The 20,193-nt window shown below is 45.3% G+C and overlaps 1 protein-coding gene across 2 annotated transcripts in view; it reads left to right on the top strand.

The window, feature by feature from the left end:
- Nucleotides 1-3,596: 3,596 nt before the first annotated feature.
- Nucleotides 3,597-20,193, top strand: part of KIN (Kin17 DNA and RNA binding protein) — a 59,806-nt gene continuing 43,209 nt past the window's right edge. Inside the window, exons 1-4 of one of the 2 annotated variants that reach the window (XM_068272656.1) lie at nt 3,685-3,772; nt 6,909-7,034; nt 10,024-10,118; nt 14,179-14,222. In XM_068272656.1, the coding sequence (XP_068128757.1) occupies nt 10,045-10,118; nt 14,179-14,222 (118 nt within the window). In that variant the 5' untranslated portion in view covers nt 3,685-3,772; nt 6,909-7,034; nt 10,024-10,044. Of the gene's footprint in view, nt 3,773-6,908; nt 7,035-10,023; nt 10,119-14,178; nt 14,223-20,193 lie in introns of both variants that reach the window. The other variant, XM_068272655.1, reaches the window with a different exon arrangement.

The raw sequence follows: 20,193 nt of genomic DNA, 5'->3' as shown, positions 1-20,193 counted from the left end.
TGTAGTGTCAGTCTCAGCTGCTCCCCCGCCTCCTGCATAGCTCCGGTCCCTGCCCCGTCCCTTCCCTCCAATCAGCAGGGAGGGAAGGATGCAGGCGGGGACTGGAGTTCTGCAGGAGGCAGTGAGAGCAGCAGACTGGCACTATAGAGATAAACACAGCCAGCTCTGACAAGCTGTTTGTCAGCAGCGTGGCTGTGATTTATGAGGGATTGCAGAGTGCAGGGGGACCTTAGGGGGGTTTGGGATAGCAACAGAGGCTGGGCTGTATAGGCAGATCCAGCCTCTGTATGCAGATAATATTCTTCAAACCCACCTCGGGTTCTCTTTAATGTTTAAAGAAGTGGTCCAAGGAAATAAAAAATCCACTTACCTGGAGCCTCTTCCAGCCCCTGGCATTTGTCCTGTGCCCTCGCTACAGCTCCGGTGGCTCCCTGTCCCCTCGGGTGGCTAAGGTGACCTGGCCAGGTTGGTCTTGCGTGCATATTAGTGTGTGAAGTGGCTGTTTTCGCGTCCTAAGTGCCTTTTCACTGGCATGCTAACACTTAGGACCATTTAGTGAATCGAGGCCTATGTCTTTATGTCTGGTAAACATGATGCAATGTCCCATCAGATTGATGGCTGAATACATAATTGCCAACAGGTTTGATCTGATTTTTGAATTTTTTACTGATCCATTTTCTGAAAAATAAATAAATAAATAATTAAAATAAAATAAAAAAAAATTATATATATATGTATACAGTGGGTTGCAAAAGCATTCGGCCCCCTTGAAGTTTTCCACATTTTGTCATATTACTGCCACAAACATGAATCAATTTTATTGGGATTCCACATGAAAGACCAACACAAAGTGGTGTACACATGAGAAGTGGAACAAAAATCATACATGATTCCAAACATTTTTTACAAATAAATAACTGCAAAGTGGTTTGTGCATTATTATTCGGCCCCCTTTGATCTGAGTGCAGTCAGTTGCCCATAGACATTGCCTGATGAGTGCTAATGACTAAATAGAGTGCACCTGTGTGTAATCTAATATCAGTACAAATACAGCTGCTCTGTGAGGGCCTCAGAGTGTAATGAATAGCGGAGATGCCACCGCGCGGACAAGCGGCAGGGCGGCTGTCTCCGCGTTCAGGCCGGCGGCTGTGTCCGCGCAGCAACATGTCTCTGGTTTGCCTGGTCCTTCTAGTGCACACAGATGGAGAGCTACGCACGCGCGCGCCAGGCGACAGGACCTTTATGCCAGCACAAGGGGAATCAGCTGATGAGGCCGATCAGCTGATCCCAGCTGGACTCCTGATTGGCTGAGTGACTGGGGCGGCGCTGCGGAGCGCTGTAAGTATATATAGAACTTGCTTGTCAGTTGCTGGTTGTCTGCCGTTGCGAATACTCACGTGTGAGCACTCAGACCTCAGTCAGATCCTACAGTGTGTTAGAACCAGTTGGAACTGGGAATTCACACTTAGCCAGATTCCGCTTTAGGAGATTACTGTGTTATTACTGTGTTATACTTCAGACTAGTTCCCGGGTGTTGAGACCAAGGACCTCACACCTAAGTCTAGGATATTACTGTGTTATACTTCAGACTAGTTCCCGAGTGTCGAGACCAAGGACCTCACACCTAAGTCTAGGATATTACTGTGTTATACTTCAGACTAGTTCCCGGGTGTCGAGACCAAGGACCTCACACCTCAGACTAGGATTGTGCTTTATTGATACTTGTTATGATCTCTAGCTTGGCTGACCTCTCTCCTGCTTTCTGATTCGGTACCTCGCATATCTGTCTACCCGTTGCCAACCTTGCCTGTACCCTGACACCAAATCAGCCTTCTGTCTCTGTACCTTTTCTGCTCGTGTGTTGCCGACCTGGCTTGTATGACCCTTCTGGCTGTCACCTGTCCCTTGGGTGAACAGTCACTCTGTCATCCTTGAGACACCAACTCTATAGGTGTCCATTAGCTGTAAAGACTGCCTGCTCCTCAGGAAGTCCATCTTACATTCAGGGGACTTTACCTATAGAAGTCCACTGGTTGTAATACAGTCTGATTCCCACCCCATCAGGGAATCCTTGGCTGCAGTACAGTCTGATTCCCAATCCATCAGGGAACCCCTGGCTGCAGTATATTATCCATCTCCTCCTCTTAGGGAGGCTAGGGTCTTCACAGTCAGGGGTCACCTGCGCCTCAGGTGTCCACTGGCTGCAGCGCAGTCCAATCCCCTGCTCTTCAGGGAATCCTTGGCTGCAGTAGTGTCTGTATCTCCCGCTCCTCGGGAGATAACCTTTCTTACTGTTGCACCAAACACTCACATTACATTAGGTGTCTGGTGTCAAGCTATACTTGTATTATTGGTGATTCTGCAGATCACCATATAATCAGGTATAATGTCTGTATTATTGGTGATACTGCAGATCACCTATAATCAGATACACTCTGTGTGCTGTCACCAATCGTTACAGTGTGCTAAACAAAGGTTTGCGCGGGATCACGCAAGCGTTCGCGCGCAAATGTGCACGGTTTTGCATGCAAACGTTAGCTAGCACACAGGCGTAAGCCTTTGCGCTCACAAAGCTGCATGCTCATTACCTTGCGTGTTAACTGCATAGCATGGCCGTGCTATCAGTTACCTCTCTTTTGTGAATCAAACCCTATGAGTCAAACAGGAGAAAAATGCTATATGAGTGTAAACATTTCACTAATGCTTTCTTTAAAATGTACCTGAGATGGCGTAAAGTAAAGAATCGATGCTTACCTGGGGCTTTCCCCAGCCCCATGAACTCTGTTTCCTCCCTCGCCGTCCTGCCTGGTGGCTCTCTTCCTCTGTAAAAGGGCTTCAGTCATGCCAGTCAGGCCTTTCTGCGTACGCATGGCAAGGCCGTGCATGCGTTCCCGTCACGCTCCAGTCACCCGGAGTGTTCTGTGCCCGTGCAGATAGTACTTCCAGCGATGGAAGTGCAAAGGGGGCACACATGCATGGCCGGGCTGTGCATGCATAGAGCGGCCCAACTAGCGTGACTGAATCCCCAGGGTCAATTACTGAGGAATGCAGCCACCGGGGAGGACGGCGTACGAGGCAACAGAGTTCATGGGGCTGGAGGAAGCCTAAGGTAAGTATTGATTCTTTACTTTATGCTCCTCCATACTTACCAACTTTTTGAAATCAGAAAGAGGCACACTTAAGCCATGAGCCTGACACACCCCTAGGCACGTATAGTATAAAGACTTCTAAAGAAAAATATGTTGTTTTATTATTCAAACTACAGTGATCCTTTCTATCCTGGTTCATTTTCCATCATAACCACATTTACAAATAAAAAAATATATCAATTTCAATGATGGGAATAAAGTTTGGAGTTATAAAATCCTTTTTCAGTCGAAAATAAATAAATAAATAAATAATAAAAAAATTATTATTTTTTTATTATTATGTATGTATGTATGAACGTATATATATGTATATATATATACGTGACACGTGACACAAGTTTTGAAGATTTTAAATTGCCCATTTTAAAAATGCCTGCTCGGGCATCAAGTTTCCGGAAGTTGCGTACTGCCGTTTATTGAGAAGCAGGCTGTAGAAAGTCACGTGATCCGTGCGCGTAATATCTTACGTGAGGCTACGTAGTCACCGGTGGTTTGTTGTGCGGTTCAGCATGGGGAAGGCAGATTTCCTCACCCCGAAGGCGATAGCTAACCGTATCAAATCGAAGGGTTTACAGAAGCTGCGATGGTACTGCCAGATGTGCCAGAAGCAATGCAGAGACGAGGTGAGAGCAGTGAGCGGTATGGGGAAAACCTGCTCAGTACTCTTCACTGAAAAGTTGTTGCCTGTCTGTTAACGTACTTCAGCTCTAGAGGTAGAGAGGCCTGACCTCTCCTAATGCCTCTTTATAAATTTGCAGGACATAGACACTTCAGATGTCTATCCAGCTAAAAAAGAAACATTTTTATATTTTTGTTTTGTATATGGTGGAGGAGAGATGAGCAAATGATTCAGCTAGGGTGGTGATGTATAATTTGTGTTGTCATACACTTTCTCTGGTTGTTATCTGTGACCTAGCATTCTGTGCTAGTAGGGAGCAGCAGAACTAGCGTTGCGTAGGGTTAATTAATAATGATGATTAAAGCTCTCAAGCCTGGAACTAGTGCTTTGCAGCCACCTGATTCAGCCTGTGCTAATTGTAATTGTGGGAGTTCAGATATTAGATCCTATCAATAGAAGAGTATAATAACTTCTATGTTCACAGTGGGTGTTGTTCCCTGTAAAAGTAGGAAAGGAACATAAAAGTGGCACCACATACTGGCCATGATTCACACAGCTTTTTTACCTGCTTTCACCTTATCTATGTTACTTTTTTAAAATCCCAAAGAACAGAAATAAAAGCTACGTACACACGTCTGATTTTTACGAACTACAGGTCGTCAGACCTGCCTGTGGGGCAGTTGTTCTGACGACCCGTAGTTTGTAAAAATCAGACGTGTGTACGTAGCTTTAGAATAGTGATTTTGAAATGAAGTTAATCAGGAACAACTTACTTTGAGTGATTATTTTGCTTGTAAAAGAGCTGTATTATGAATGGTTATTTTTTTTAATCAATTAGGCGATAAATAAGTCATTTATGGGAAGTTTTGTGAATAGACCCCAATTATTTGCATGTTGAGTTACATACAGTGAAGAATACAGTAAATGTATGTACAGTAAAAAGTATGCTTCACCGTTGACGTGTGTTTTGTGGAAACGCTGTGCATTAGGATGCCACATGCCATTAAACTGCACCGGCCTCACTGTGAACACTGTGCGTTGCAATGCGGCCATTACCTCCCACCACAATTGACCACTGTGAATGTAGCTTTAGGGCCCATTCACACTTGCTGATCGCAAAATGCTAGCGTTTTGATCTGGCGTTTTTTGGCGATTAACGCCAAAAAAAAAATCACCATTCACAGCTGGCGATTTTTTTAGCGCTTCTATAACACTAAAACACGATCACCGGGAAATAGCCTGAAAATGGTGCAGGCTACGCATTTGCGTTTAGCGTTTTTTTTTTGCAGCGATTAGCGCAAATCGCTCAAATGAGAACGGGCCCATAGACTTTTATTACCCTATCGCTTTGAAAAGTGCTAGTGTTTGAGCGTTTACCTTGTAAATAGTGTGGTTTTCACATCTTGTTTCAGAATGTATGCGATATCTTAGTGGTTCCCTTACAAACGCCAATCTAAATACTTTTTTTTTTGTTTTTTGTACAAATTGGCTGGAAATTACATTTTTAATCATAATCTTATGTAATTGATTCTAAATTCATGAGTAATTTAACATTTTCAGTCAATATTACAACTAGATTATGAAGTGAAACTCAAAGTTTAAAATAAACAACTCCTTTACAAAGAGAAAACATAACACCACCGCAGGAGCGTATTTTTAAAAAAGCTGTGAGATAAAATGGGTGCGGATAGTAGATTATCGGTAAACTTACTGACATTCTATCACAGTATTTCTTTCTACCTCTAGTAGAATAGTGGTAAGTTTAATGTTCTACTATGACTTCACCCTAACTCGCCTATACCTAACACCCCCTCCCCCCCGCCATACCTAACATGAACATCCACCTACACCTAACCGTAACATTTACAGCTATAACCACAAGTGACCCGCCGCCCAAATGACCCTCCCAATGCAGGCTCCTGCTGTAGTTCAGCTTTAGGGCCCATTCACACTAGAGTGTTTTGCCGGCGATTTTGGCAAAACGCTCAAGCGCTAATGCGTTGTAAAGCGCTAGTGCAATAATACCCTATGGGCCCGTTCTCACTTGGGCAATTTGCGTTAATCGCCGGCGATAAACGCAAACGTGTAGCCGGCACCATTTTCAGGTGATTTTTTCCGGCGATCGCATTTAGTGTTATAGAAGCGCTAAACGAGAAAGTGAGAATATCGGCAAGTATGAATGGGTTTTTTTTGTGTGTGTGTTAATTGCCAAAAATCACCTGAGCAAAACATTAGCAAAAGTGCTAGCATTTTGCATTTTTCAAGTGGGAATGGGGCCTTTGTATAGCAGAACTTTTGCCCCCTCCCCACCAGAGATAATTTAACGGCGCCCGCCATATCTACAGTTGACCTGGCACCCACATGACCTCCCCAGCAATGGCTCCCAACACTAAATTTTAAGGCCAGAGTTCTGCTATACTATACTCCCATAGCCACAACTTAGCCGATGCCTGAATTACCACAAGCAAACAGAAGAAAGCAGGAAGGCTGGCACTGCTGCAAGTGTTCAATTTATTGTAGCGTGGATAAAGTGCAAATGAGCAACATCTTGGCATCCTGTGCCCAGCACCCACCACCATCCACGCCTCCTCTCACAAGGGTATGTGTTTTATCCATGTCATTTTTGCAAGATGTTGCTCATTTGCACTTTATCCACGCTACAATAAATTGAACACTTGCAGCAGTTCCAGCTTTCCTGCTTTCTTCTGTTTGCTTGCAACTTGATGCTTTTGCTTGAGCACGCTGAAGAGGTTCTAGAGAAGGAGTGTGTTTATTCCAATCCTCCTGTGCAGTCTGCATGTCTTTCAAACTGAGCTGTGCATGTCATACCGCTGTAGTGCCAACCATTTGCCTTTCTTTTGGCCTGAATTACCACCCTGGTGCCACCATAGCCAACATTTCTACTGCCTACAGTACCGTCTAAATTATTAGGCACAAGTCACTCCAGGATGGTCCCTGGTCTTCATCTTCTTTCCTCCCTAAGTTTCTGCTCTGTCAGCACTCTGACAGCAGCAGAGATCTTTCAGCTGCATCTTCTAAGATAGCTGCCATGTTCCACCACTTCCGGAAACTTGCACTATGGGAAAGTAATGGGGGTTAGTTTGATTAACAGGGCCCCTACTCTCTTATCTTTCTCATAGTTTGAGTGACCGGATGCGGTGGGGCAGATGGCTCTGAAGACCATAGATGACTTCACAGTGGCTTATAAGATGCCTGAAAGGTAAAGAAAAGGAAGACCAGGCACCAGCAGGACCCTTCCTAACGAGGTAAAGTGTCCCCCACCCACCACCGTTCCCCCATAACTTATGTTTCTGCTTTGGATGGTTTTCATAACACAAGTTAGGTTATCGTGTCAACCAGTAAATTGTTAGAATTCACCCGGCTTCCTGTCACGTTGGCCATGTGCCACATAGATGAACTGAACATTCTATATTTTATGTTAGGTTCGGGATGTCTACAAACCTGTTTTGTTTTTTTGTTTTTTGTGTGGTTTGAGGGTCCTTTTACACTTCTCTCAGTTGTAACTGATAGAAAACGGATTTTCAAAGTAATGCCAATGTTTTCCTATGCCTCAGTTCCCACTATACACATTTTAACTGAAATCTTTTTCAAAATGCACTGCTATGGAAAAAATGCGTACTAAAGCGTACCAATGCATTAAGTGTAAAAAGGCCCTGACAGGTCTTTTGTAGAGCAGCTTTGTATGGTACTGTGCATAGACTAAACTCTGCATAGGGGCCTCTCTCGCTATCCCTGTTGACATTTAAAAAAAAAAAAGCTGCCACAATTACGGGGGGTGGGGGGGGGGGAGAACGCACGCATTTGTACATTTTATTTGATTTTATGTATTTTTGGAAGTTTTTTTTTTTTTTTTTTTGCTTTGTCAGCAATACCTTTAAAACTGATCATGCGTTGTGGGCAAGAACAGCATATGGGGTTGTTGAAGGCAGTACATAGCATTCTAGTGCGTTTTTTGGAACACATTCGTTGACTTAAACTACGTTCATTTTTTTCCTTTCAACTGCGTCCTTGATGCATTTCTTAAACTCACCAAAGCACAGCACTTGCATGGAGACATTAAAGTGCTTTCTATGCACTTTGTGATGTCTTTGCAGATTGTAGTATCTGTTCAGCAGACATGCAATGTAAGGGCTGGATCCACACTATAAGCGCTTTTTTGAGCGCTTCTGATTGCTTAGTGCTTTCAGAACACTTTTTAACAAACACTACCATTCACTTTCATTAAAAATCACTTAAAAAATCGTGATTGTGCAATTGCATAAGCAGTATTTTTTCACGTGATTTTTTTTTTCACCGTGATTTTAATGAAAGTGAATGGTAGCGATTACTCAGTAATCACAAGCGCTCAGAAAAGCTCTTATAGTGTGGATCCAGCCTAAGGGCCCTTTTACACTTAATCAGTTAGTGTGCGTTAGTACGCCGCCTGTCCCCCCCCCCCCCCCCCCGCGCATACATTACCTGACGCTGGCTCCCGGGCATATTCTCCACATCTTCTCCACGCTGCACCCGCTCCATCTCGGCGCTTCCTGTGTCACTCCGTGACCAGGAAGTTCAAATAGAGCGCCCTCTATTTGAACTTCCTGGTCACTGCAGCGCCGGGATGGAGCGGGTGCAGCGCGGAGAGGATGCGGAGAAGATGCGGAGAAGACGCCCGGGAGCCAGCGTCAGGTAATGTATACCTGATCGTATTGGCCGCCGCTAGCGACGCGCTCCCTACCCGCGGGCGATCGAGGGTAATTTCCTGCACGGCGCGATCGACGGACCGATCCGATTTCGGGAGGAAATCGGATCAGCGGGTGCATTTAGCGTGAACGATTGGCAGCAGATTCGATCCCAGGATCGAATCTGCTGTCGAAACAGCCGCGAATCGGGCCAGTGTATGGCCACCTTAAGAGTGTGGACAGGCCCTCAAAAACAAACTAGTGCTATTGTTCAGGGCACACTCCTCAGTCACAGTTCATCATCCTGCCTCCTCTCTCCATAGAGAGTTTAGGTCACCAGGTCTCTCATTTACACAGCTACAACCTTTAAGGTCCGTACGCACGCCGGACTGGAGGCAACGACGGGTCCGTCGTCACCTCCCGCTGGGTGGGCGTTCCAGCGACAGTCCAGCGTGTGTACAGTCTGTCAGCGGACTGATACTGCTGTTTCTGAGCGATCCGCCGGATCGCTCAGAAACAGCCGTATCAGTCCGCCGACAGACTGTACACACGCCGGACTGTCGCTGGAACGCCCACCCAGCGGGAGGTGACGACGGACCCGTTGTTGCCTCCAGTCCGGCGTGTGTACGGACCTTTATTCTCTCCTTCCTTCCAACCCACAGTTAACCTCTGAGCAGTGTCAGGGAGGGTTCACGCCTATTGATAATGTACTTTATTTTCTCTGCATGCAAATTTGCTTTATGTGTGACAGCCCATGTTATTCAGTGAACTCGATAGCATTAAATCCACTTTTTGCATGAGAGGAAAAACAAATTAGAGCTATGCTGCATTTTGCTGCATACCGCACATGTTTTCTCCTAAATGTGCCCATACACTGAGACATTCAATGGAAGATTCAATCACTGGGATAAGATCTGACAAAGATTGCTGCCTGATCGTAATTGCTATCAATTTGTAGCAGATATCAACCAACATCACCAGTTGGACAGGACAGTTTTTTTTGCTGGTCGATGGAAGGTGGAGGCGCAATGTTATCTATACTGAGGAGGCGTAGAGCAGGTGTCACATCCTGGCTTGTTGCTGTCTGCTTGATGCCTAAATCTTGATGCTAGGTACACACAACACAATTTCCCATCAGATGGATGGGTCATATTGATAATTTCTGACATGTCCAATGTGCTCCCAATAGCGTGATTGATTTTGTGCAGTACTGATCTGAAAATCTAAGCCTTTATCGATCAGAGCAGATCATCAGACATGTTGATTTGATCTGATGGGAAATTGCATTATTTGTACCTAGCATTAGTCTGCATACACACATACAATTTTAAAACAGTATGATGGCTTGCCTACATCTGCTTGGAATATTCAAAATGTGTTGGCCTTCATAGTCCATGGAAGTGATAAACTTGGCCAGACGTTAAAAAAAATCAAATGTAAATGTGTGTACACACCCTACAAAAACAAGATTGTGTGTGTGTGTGTGTGTTTGTTTTTCGTTTATACAATATAAATGTATTCTATGGGCATTTTATGTGATTTTTCTAACCTGTATGGATTTCCTCCTTTTTAGAATGGCTTCAAATGTCATTGCATGTCAGAGTCTCACCAGAGACAGCTGCTGCTTGCCTCTGAAAATCCTCAACAGTTTATGGATTATTTTTCTGAGTGAGTATCTCTTACCTGTAATTGTAAATGTCTAGAGTTAAAATAAACAAGTGACCTCCTGTAGCTATGTAAAAGGTAAGTGCTTTACTGATCTAGAGCCTGCAGATAGAAAAAGCGGTGCACTAACAGTATTTTGTGTACTTCTCCCTGTTCCCTAGCCTGCATTCTGTTAATACACTGTATTACAAAATGTGTATGCAAAATGGGCTATAGAATATTGGTAAATCTTACAGATATCGCTAAACCAAACACTATTCTCACACAAGCCAATCCTGTACCCCCTGCTAAATGCCCCCCCCCCCCCCCCCGCACAGAGAGGGATCCCCCGCCCGCGCAGCCTCCGCATACAAGGGGGAACCCCCGCACATTCTCTCATTCTCTGCCCCACTGGCTGCCCAGGGATTCTCTAGGGTGGCTGGATGCTTGTTCTGCACGCTGGGGTAGCACAGATCGCTACCCACAGCGTGCAGTCAGGCATCCAGCCATCCTGGGGAATCCCTCTGATGAGAAAAATGCAGCCGGCGGGGCAGAGAAACAGGAAATCTCCCTGTCGGCATGGACGAGCTCAGCTTGTCATTAAAGTTTTTTGCAAGATTTTGCTGGACGAGCTCAGCTCGTCCATACCGCCAGGGTGGTTAAAGGAATACTGTAGGGGGTCGGGGGGAAAATGAGTTGAACTTACCCGGGGCTTCTATTGGTCCCCCACAGACATCCTGTGCCCGCGCAGCCACTCACTGATGCTCCGGCCCTGCCTCCGGTTCACTTGTCCTCGCTCCCGCTGGTGTCACCAGGAGCGTATTGCGCAGGCACAGACCATACTGGGCCTGTGCAGTACACTCCTGGTGATGTCAGCAGGAGCGAGGACACGGCAACGCAGGAGCAGTGGATTTCAGACTTTAAAGTCTGAAATTCCAGAAGTGAACAGGAGGAGGGGCCGGAGCATCGGTGAGTGGCTGCGCGGGCACAGGATGTCTGTGGGAGACCATTAGAAGCCCAGGGTGAGATCAACTCATTTTCCCCCGACTCCCTACAGTGCACTGGGAGGCACCTTAATCATTAGGGCGGACAACATTAGGTCGGCAAGGCGGTCAGAAGGCCAATTCCTGATCGATTTCAGCATGAAATCGGCCTGCGGTGTATGGGCAGCCAACAGATCTCTCTGATCAGATTCAATTAGAGGGAGATTTGTCTCTTGCTGAAATCTGCTCATCATCGCTAGATGTATGACTACCTTTAGGTTAAAGGGAAGGTCTGCCGTGTTTTTCAAACTATAAGACGCTCCGGACTATAAGATGCACCTAGGTTTAAAGGGCAAAAACTAGAGAGACAAGAAAAATATATTAAACCCAGGTGCGTCCATGGTCCAGGAGTGTCTTATTGTCCTTCTTTCCCAGCCACCCCCCCCCCACCAAGATGTCTGTATAAATTACACTGGCAAGCTAACTAACCCCTGCTTCCCCTCTAGCTACACTGCACTACACAACACCACCCATCCTCCCAGCTACGCTAATCAACCACTGCAATTAAAATGTCAGGTTATCTCACCAGCATGAGTGGCAATAGCTGGGTCCGGTCTGTATGTCCAGGCTGCAAATTATTCTATTGATGTGCGCAGAGGGGAGGCAGCAACACAATCCATTACCCACAATGCTTTTCCTTTAATCTTTCTCTTGAATTATGGCCGGCATCAGCTCCACAGCACAGTGCGATCCACAGTGCTTCCAAGCAGCGTAGGAGCAGCCGCTGTAGTTATCCACTATGCTGGCCCTTTGATTCCCCTCTTTCTTCATGCCCAGCATCAGCTCGATCCCAGCTGACAAGCAAATCTTCAGCTGCTATAGCGGAAGAGTCCTCAGAGGCTTCCGTACTGCCCTGTTTACTGGTGCCCTCTCATGACCTGTCATGAGAGGGCGCCAGTAAACAGAGCAGTACTGAAGCCTCTGAGGACTCAGCTGAAGATTTTCTTGTCAGCTGGGATCGCGCTGATGCCGGGTATGAAGAAAGGGGGATCAAAGGGCCAGCATAGCAGATAATTACAGCGGCTGCTCCTATGCTGATTGGAAGCACTGTGGATCGCGCTGCGGAGCTGATGCCAGGCATAATTAAAGAGGAAGATCAAAAGAAAATCATTGCGGGTAATTACAGCGACTGCTTCAATGCTGCGTGGAACACTATGGATCGTGCTGCTGCCTCCCCTCTGCGCACATCAATAGAAAAATTATTAATGGAAACAAGCGCCGGGATAGGTAGGTTTGCTACATTTGGACTATAAGACGCAGTAACTTTTTTCTCCCCAATTTTGGGGGAGAAAAATTGCGTCCTATAGTCCGAAAAATACGGTACCTGGGACTTCCTCCAGCCCCCTGCGCAGTAGAGTCCGGAAGATGTCAGTGCGACTCAGAGCATAGTGGACATCCTGCGTCTGAGGGGACCCTGGACCACCAGCAGTGAGCGGAGCTGCGGTGAGGGCACATGACGACTGGCAGGGGCTGGGGGAAGCAACAGATAAGTGATTTTTTTTTTTTATTTTCAAGGGTAGCTCGGATGTGTCCCTTTAACAAAAGAACATTTGAAACTATGAAAGTACTCCCATTGTATAAAAGTGTTTACCTTCATTGCAATATAATAATTGGCAAATGTAATCATTGGTGACCAGGATAAGCTCTCTACCTACCAGAATTTCAGGTTCAGTTCATTGTATTTTCCAGGGCTGTGGAGTCGGAGTCGTGGAGTCTGAATCGGGGAAAAATGCACCGACTCCGACTCCCAATGAATTTAAACTGTAATTAAAATAGAAAATATGATGAAATGTTCTATTTCTCAGATAATAGTCATCATAAATAATTTATACATACAGTAATAGCTGTGCTTAGTCCACAAAAATGAAATAAACCAGTTACTTGTGCTGCTTCAATAAAGCAGTCCCCATATTTTTAAAGTCAGATACACATCTGATTGTGACTGTATATATGATGTGTACACAGGAATCTCTTATATATACGAAATAACATATATGCTGTAAGTATAAAGCCTTTGGTTTGGTGACTACGAATTAAATGGTACCTGAGAAGGATGAAAAGAAAAGTTTTATACATGCCTGGGGCTTCTTCCAGCCCCCTTCAGGCTAATAAGTCCCCCGCTGTCCACCTCCACCACCTGGATCTTCTGCTATGAGTCCTGGTAATTCAGCCAGTCGGTGCAATCCGGCCGCATGCCGCTTCCACAGCCAGGAGCGTTCTGCACCTGCGCAACAGTGCTGTGCAGGTGTAGTACGCTCCTGGCACCGGAGTGTGTGCATGCGCACTACGCCAGACTGGCTCAAGTACCTGGACTCATAGCAGAAGATCCAGGTGGCGGAGGAGGACAGCGAGGGACTGATTACCCTGAAGGGGGCTGGAGGAAGCCCCAGGTATGTATAAAACTTTAATTTCATCTGTCTCAGGTTTACTTTGTTACACAGTAGTACTATACTCTACATATGCACTCTCCACAGAGCTGCAAGGAATCCACTGAGAATGTTGTGCACATTGAACACAGAGGTGTTGTCCATCACCCATAAACCTGGTTCAGATTGCGCATGAAGAATGTGTAATACAGGAAGAATCTCCTTATTCCCCTGCAGAGTACCTGCACATCACTCTTACATGTACCCACAGTCACATTGCCTAGGGCCTGATAGATGTTCTTTGTTCCAGCCTGTAACCTTTTACAAGTACTCTTAGCAAGTACTACTTTTAGTCTATGACTAAAGGGAATAAATATGGCAGTCTCCATATCCTTCTCACTTCAGTTGTCTTTTAAAATTCCTAAGCATTGGCAGTTAAGAGACGAATTTCATGTTACATACTTTCAATCAACAAGATTGTAATATGCAAATTAGAGGAGGTGGAATCCTAAACTGAGGAGTCGCAGTCGGATTTTTGTACCGACTCCACAGCCCTGGTATTTTCTATTAACTACTATAGTGGGTTTTTTTGTGTTTTTTTTTTTTTTTTTTTTTTCTTGTTTTTTTTTATTCGATTGTTGTAAAAATGATTAATGCTGTGTCCTTGTTTTTAAGTGAATTCCGCACTGAGTTTCTGGAGCTGCTGAAACGACGATTTGGTAAGTGAATTGTAAATCAAGTTCGTTCTGGTAAAGGCATGGTTTAAAGTCAAATATGTGGACAGTGGAACAATCTCCAGAACGTTGGCTCTGTATGCCACAATGAATTTGAAATGATGCAATCAAAATGTGATGAAAATACAGACTGCTAAAGTATGAGGCACATATAGACAAAAGTAAGAATTGCGCAATAGGTGGATCAGCGCAACACCAGGCCGCCTCCGAATGGCCTCCAATCAGAGATGCGCTGAGCCCCCCCAGGAACTACAAACGCACCTTGAACCCAAACAGAAGCTCTGCATATACACCAAAAGCATGGCTGTTGAGTGGGAGCAGCTGACCAAAAACGAATTAAATTAGTACATAGCAAGGAAATGAACAGCTGTTACGGATTTCCTTGCTATGTACTAATTTAATTCGTTTTTGGTCAGCTGCTCCCACTTAACAGCCATGCTTTTGGTGTATATGCAGAGCTTCTGTTTGGGTTCAAGGTGCGTTTGTAGTTCCTGGGGGGGCTCAGTGCATCTCTGATTGGAGGCTATTCGGAGGCGGCCTGGTGTTGCGCTGATTCACCTTTTGCGCAATTTTTAATTTTTCAATTTTACTTGGTAGCGCACCCAGGCTATGCATATACACAGGTTAGGATTTAGTTAGTGTTAGGCCCCTCCCATGGAGGATTGACTCGCAGTGGGAGGGACGAGTACTTAATAGGTTGCATGCAAGCTGTTACGGAAACAAACATCCTCCAGTGGTAGACAGGTCATGTGTATGCTCGGTGTGTATTCGACTCCACAAGTGGGGCTTGCACTCTTTTGCAGGTAGGCACTAGTCTGTTTTTAAGTAGCGCTGTTCATTTCCTTGCTATAGACAAAAGTAAGAACTGGTGCATGGAGGCGTCTCAAAAATATTAAATAATTGAAAAGAGTTTAAAGAGTTTAAAGAGTTTAGAAGTTATATGATCAGATAACGCATTTTGGGCAATAAATACTTGATCTATCTATTAGTTGTACTACTTCTATTTTACTGCAGAGTAGGCAAGCTAACTGCTACCTCTCTTTTAAACTGTTTTTAATTTTATATTTTTTGGGCTCCTGCATCCACCTGCTATTACTACTGCAGCTCTGTTGGGAGGCTGTATTCTAGCACGTCCCTATTCGAGGGACATTCCCTAATAGCCCAGGAGTGCAACCACTAAGGGCCCTTACTAACCCGAGTGGAGTTAGGGAATCCTCCGTAAGCTGTATTGGTGGCTGCAGTGTCATTGCAACCTGCATATTGTGAGTAATTCTCCTATAGTACAATTTTGCACTGTGATATATTGCACACAGAGTATTGGTTTCGGGTTTCTGTCTTCCCTGTATTTCCTCAGTCCTGAATTTTCCTGGTGTATTACCTTACATATAAACAAATGCAATGTTTATACCTAGTTGCCAGGTATTCACTGCAGCTGTCTTCAGTTTGTCTTTGGGCCTTCAGTTTTGTCTTCAGCAAGTGACTGAAGAGAAGAGGTGGCCATACATCAAGCAATTTGGTGACCAAGAGACCGTTCTCTCTCTTATCAAGGTTGTTGATTGATTGCAGCATGAAATCTCAGGAATCTGTCTCGTGATGCCACCCCCTGGCTGTGTATTTCCCCTCCCCATATGTTATATGTGCTCGTGCATTGAAATGATTTACCTGCCCGCCATACTTCTGTTCCGCATTGGCACCCCATGTGGCTGCTGCCATTATAGCACGTGGGGTGCATGTGTGATGTCTCACACGTGCCTCACATGCTATATGCCAGTAGTCAAGTGGTACCCGAATTAGGAAGTACGGCGGATACTAATGGGTGATGTATTTTAATACACGGCATCGGGGGTCCATATAACATTTGGGAGAGACAGTGGTTGGGGGTTCCATTGGGTTAGTTGCTTATGGTATCGCACGCTTTTACCTTCACGCACCTGATCGACATCAGCCCGAGATTTCCCAGCATGTCCACTTGATACATTTTACCAATTCTGTCCGTCAATTGGGTGTGCTTGTTGCAGAACCGATTTTTATCCAATTCGATAATAATTATTGAATTGGATGGTCGATTGGCCACCAAGTCGCTAGATATATGGCCACCTTTTTACAAAAGTAGATTTTTTTTTTCCATTGACCTAAACAGACTGCCTAAAACCAGTTGTGGCTGGATAGTGTAATGGTTAAGCGCTCAGCCTCTGACACAGGAGACCTGGGTTCTAATCTCAGGTCTGCCTGTTCAGTAAGCCTTCACCTATTCAGTAGGAGACCTTGGGCAAGTCTCCCTAACACTGCTACTGCCTATACAGCGCGTCCTAGTGGCTGCAGCTCTGGCGCTTTGAGTCCGCCAGGAGAAAAGCGCGATATAAATGTTCTCTGCGTGTGTAAAACCAAGTACCCACAGGAACATTAGATTGGGGAACTCTGCCAAATCTTCCAACATTGCGATCACCAAGATGTGAACAGTTGCAGAAATGATCGTTTAAATCAGGGCTGTGGAGTCGGTACAAAAATCTGCAGATTACGCAGCTTATGAAACCACCGAGTCAGATTCCAGGTACCCAAAAATTGTTCCGACTTCCTCGACTCCACAGCCCTGGTTTAAACCATGGGATTTGAAGTCCATTGACTTTAGTGGAACTTGTGATCCGTCGTGACAGTCTTTCAAAACCAGTGATCGGCAACTCTGTTACACGATTTTGTGCAGAACAAAAGATAGGCAATGGGTGTTGACCTTGTGTAAACTTTACTTACTTCTATGAAGTCTTCTATAATTTGACAGTGATGCATCTACCTCAACTCCAGTATTTGGGGGAAAAGCTATAATTGCATGAAGATTAACAGTGTCCATGTATTCATGTTCCAAAGTTGTCACGTGATAGACTTTTGCATAGAATGCTACTGATGGCATGATTTTTTTTTTAAGCATGCCTATATATTGTCACATACAGCTAAAAGAATAGATAGATGCAATACCTAATGGTGTGATAAAGTATAGACTCTCTTTGTGATTTCCTCATTTCTGCACATTTTTGATCTGTAGCTAACCAAAAATGCTCAAATATCTGACCACAGCGCCAGGAATTTGGCAGATTTAGAGAAAAACACTACTTCCCTCTTCATTTCTAAAAATTCCCGGCTTAAAGCTCCTTTAGGATAAATCACACTGTAAGGTACAGCCAGCAGTAAATGCTGAATGTCAACTAAATGTCAGCTACCTGTAATAAAATGGTTTGATTTATGTGGGCAAACATCCACGGCATTAAAGTGAACCCAAGGGGAAATTAAACTGATGAGATAAACCATTATATTTATCCTCCTCCCAAAAATGACTTTAAAGGACTACTGTAGGGTGTCGGGGGGGGGGGGGGGGAAAGAGTTAAACTTACCTGGAGCTTCTAATGGTCTCCTCCAGACATCCTGTGCCTGCGCAGCCACTTGCCAATGCTCCAGTCCCCGCCGCTGGTTACTTACGGAATTTGCCACGTTAAAGTCTTAAAACCACTGCACCTTTCTGCGCCAGCGCCGCCTTCTCTTCCCTCCCGCTGATGTCCCCGGGAGCGTACGGCGCAGGCTACCGTGACGTCAGCAGGAGTGAGGAGAAGGCCGCGCAAGCACAGTGGCAAATTTCAGGAAATGAACCGGCGGCGGAGCCCGGAGCATCGGCGTGTGGCTGCGCGGGCACAGGACGTCTGGGGGGGACCACTAGAAGCCCCAGGTAAGTTCAACTTTTTTTTTTTCCTTTTGCCCCATACAGTATTTCTTTAAAGTGAACCTCCGGACTATAAAAATCGACTCAGCAGCACTGAAAAGTTCTGGTGTTTCTTTAACTGTATCACAGCATCAGAACTTTGTTTCTCTTATCCAAGCCTCATTTTTAGCTGCACAGAAGAAAACTGCCCGGGCTTTTTTCCCCTGATGCTGTGCAAAGCATGATGGGATTTCTGATGTTGTTGCTCTCGTTCTGCTGTTTTGGTGCAAATTTATTTTTTTTACATTTTGAATTTGACATTTTGAAGCCTAGCGTGTGCAGCTGGGAGGGGTTATCAGGACACAGGACAGTTGGAACTGTGTCTCCTGCTCCTTGTCACCTCCTTTCAACCAAAAAGATGGCTGCCCCCATGACAAAGATGGCAGCCCCCATGAATCACAAACATTTGCCTGTTCTTTTAAAACAGGGTGGGTAAAAAATTATATTACCTATCTATTCTAATTAACATAACTAATGTAACTTAATGACAGTATGTTTGTTTTGGCTGAAGTTCCCCTTTAAGTATCCCAGGGCTTTCTTTTATATTTAAACATTCACAAAGTAGGATCAATATTTTACTGTCTCTAATCTGTAGCAGTCTGCAAAGTGTCCCAGAGTGAAAATACATCAATTGACCTTGTCCTAACTCTCCCCTGTCCTCAGAAGTTGTATTCTGCCAGAAAAACTTTTATAGCTGTAATTAGCTTATCAGTGATGTTTACTATATTCCTGACAAGCTTCCGACAAGACAGAAGCTGTTACTTCCATGTCTAAAAATTAATGTTTTGTACTGTACATACACGTTTATCTCATCATGTCACATCGCCTTGGGCACTTTAAGTGTTCTGTTGTGCATCTCTGAAAAAGCACAAAGACATGGGGCTTGATTCACAAAGCAGTGATAACTGTTATCACGGCCGTGAAAAAGTGCTTTGGGCACGTTTTCGCGCGTAAACCGTTTATCACACGCAAAAATTTGCATTCACGCGTTGACGCGAATTTCCACGTGTTAACCTTCGTGTTTGTGCGATAATGCGAATTTATCACGTGAACGTTAACGTGAGAAAAATCTGCGTTATTCTGCAAACGCGAATTTTTGGGCGATAACCGGTTTCACATTAAATTTCGCGCGATGCACTTTTCACGGCGTGATAAGTTATCACTGCTTTGTGAATCAAGCCCATGGAGGTTTTTTTTTCTTTGCTAATGTAAAAGAATCATGATCTTTGATAGAAATGTTTGTCTTCTGACTTTACCAAAAGGTCCAATTTTGACCAGTCTCCCCTATTGTGAATTCATGAAAACAAACCTAAGCTGACAATTAACAATTTTTCAGTTGTTTGAATTTTATTCTTTGTTTTGTAATTTTAAATTTAAACTATTGCAACAGTGATGGAAGTCTTTCAGACCTGGCAAGATATCCTCTGTTACAAGTCTGCTTAACCTTTTCGGGACCGCGTGCATTAGATTCTATGCCGCACTTGTGGCTGTTCTAGCCTGATGCGGCGTAGAATCTACGCCGGCCCGCAGTTTCCGCTCCCGACGCGATCGTGCGCACCCGGAGGGGGAGATTAAGCTGTCATATGACAGCCGACATCTCCCCCGAGTGATCAGCAGCCATCGCGTATGGCTGCTGATCACGTGATCACTACGATCGCCGTCGGATCGTAGTGATCAGTTTGACCGCTGCGGCGGCAGGGGGGGAAAAGAAGAGGATCCACTTACCTCCCTGCCGCTCCCGAGACGATCGGCACCCCCCTCCGCTCTGGCCGGCATCTCCGCTCCATCTGACGTCAGCGCCGGGTCCCGGCTTGATGACGTCATCAAGCCGCGACCCGGAACTGATCGTCAGACAGAACGGAGATGCTGGCCGGAGAAGAGGGTCCCGTGCGGCTCATCGCTGGAGCCTGGAAGGTGAGTGAAGGCTGCTGGCAGAAGGGGGGGGGCACAGGCCACCATGGGGGGGACACCAATCCAGGCAGCCACAGACGGGATCCGGCCGCCTGACCCCCCCCCCCCCCCAAACGCGCGCACCCCCCTTCCCGCGCAAAATGCCTTGGTCCTTAAGGGGGGGTAGGTGGCCGGTCCCGAAAAGTTAATAAATACCCCTGCCAGAGCTACAGAAATGGCTTTGTAACCCTCTCCTGACTGTCATACCTGCAGTGACTGGTACATAGGGACCTTCAACACATAGTGAGGCTTAGATGCAGC

The sequence above is a fragment of the Hyperolius riggenbachi genome, chromosome 3 (genome assembly GCF_040937935.1).
Source record: "Hyperolius riggenbachi isolate aHypRig1 chromosome 3, aHypRig1.pri, whole genome shotgun sequence".
NCBI lineage: Eukaryota > Metazoa > Chordata > Amphibia > Anura > Hyperoliidae > Hyperolius > Hyperolius riggenbachi.
This window is presented reverse-complemented; position numbering and strand designations above follow the sequence as displayed.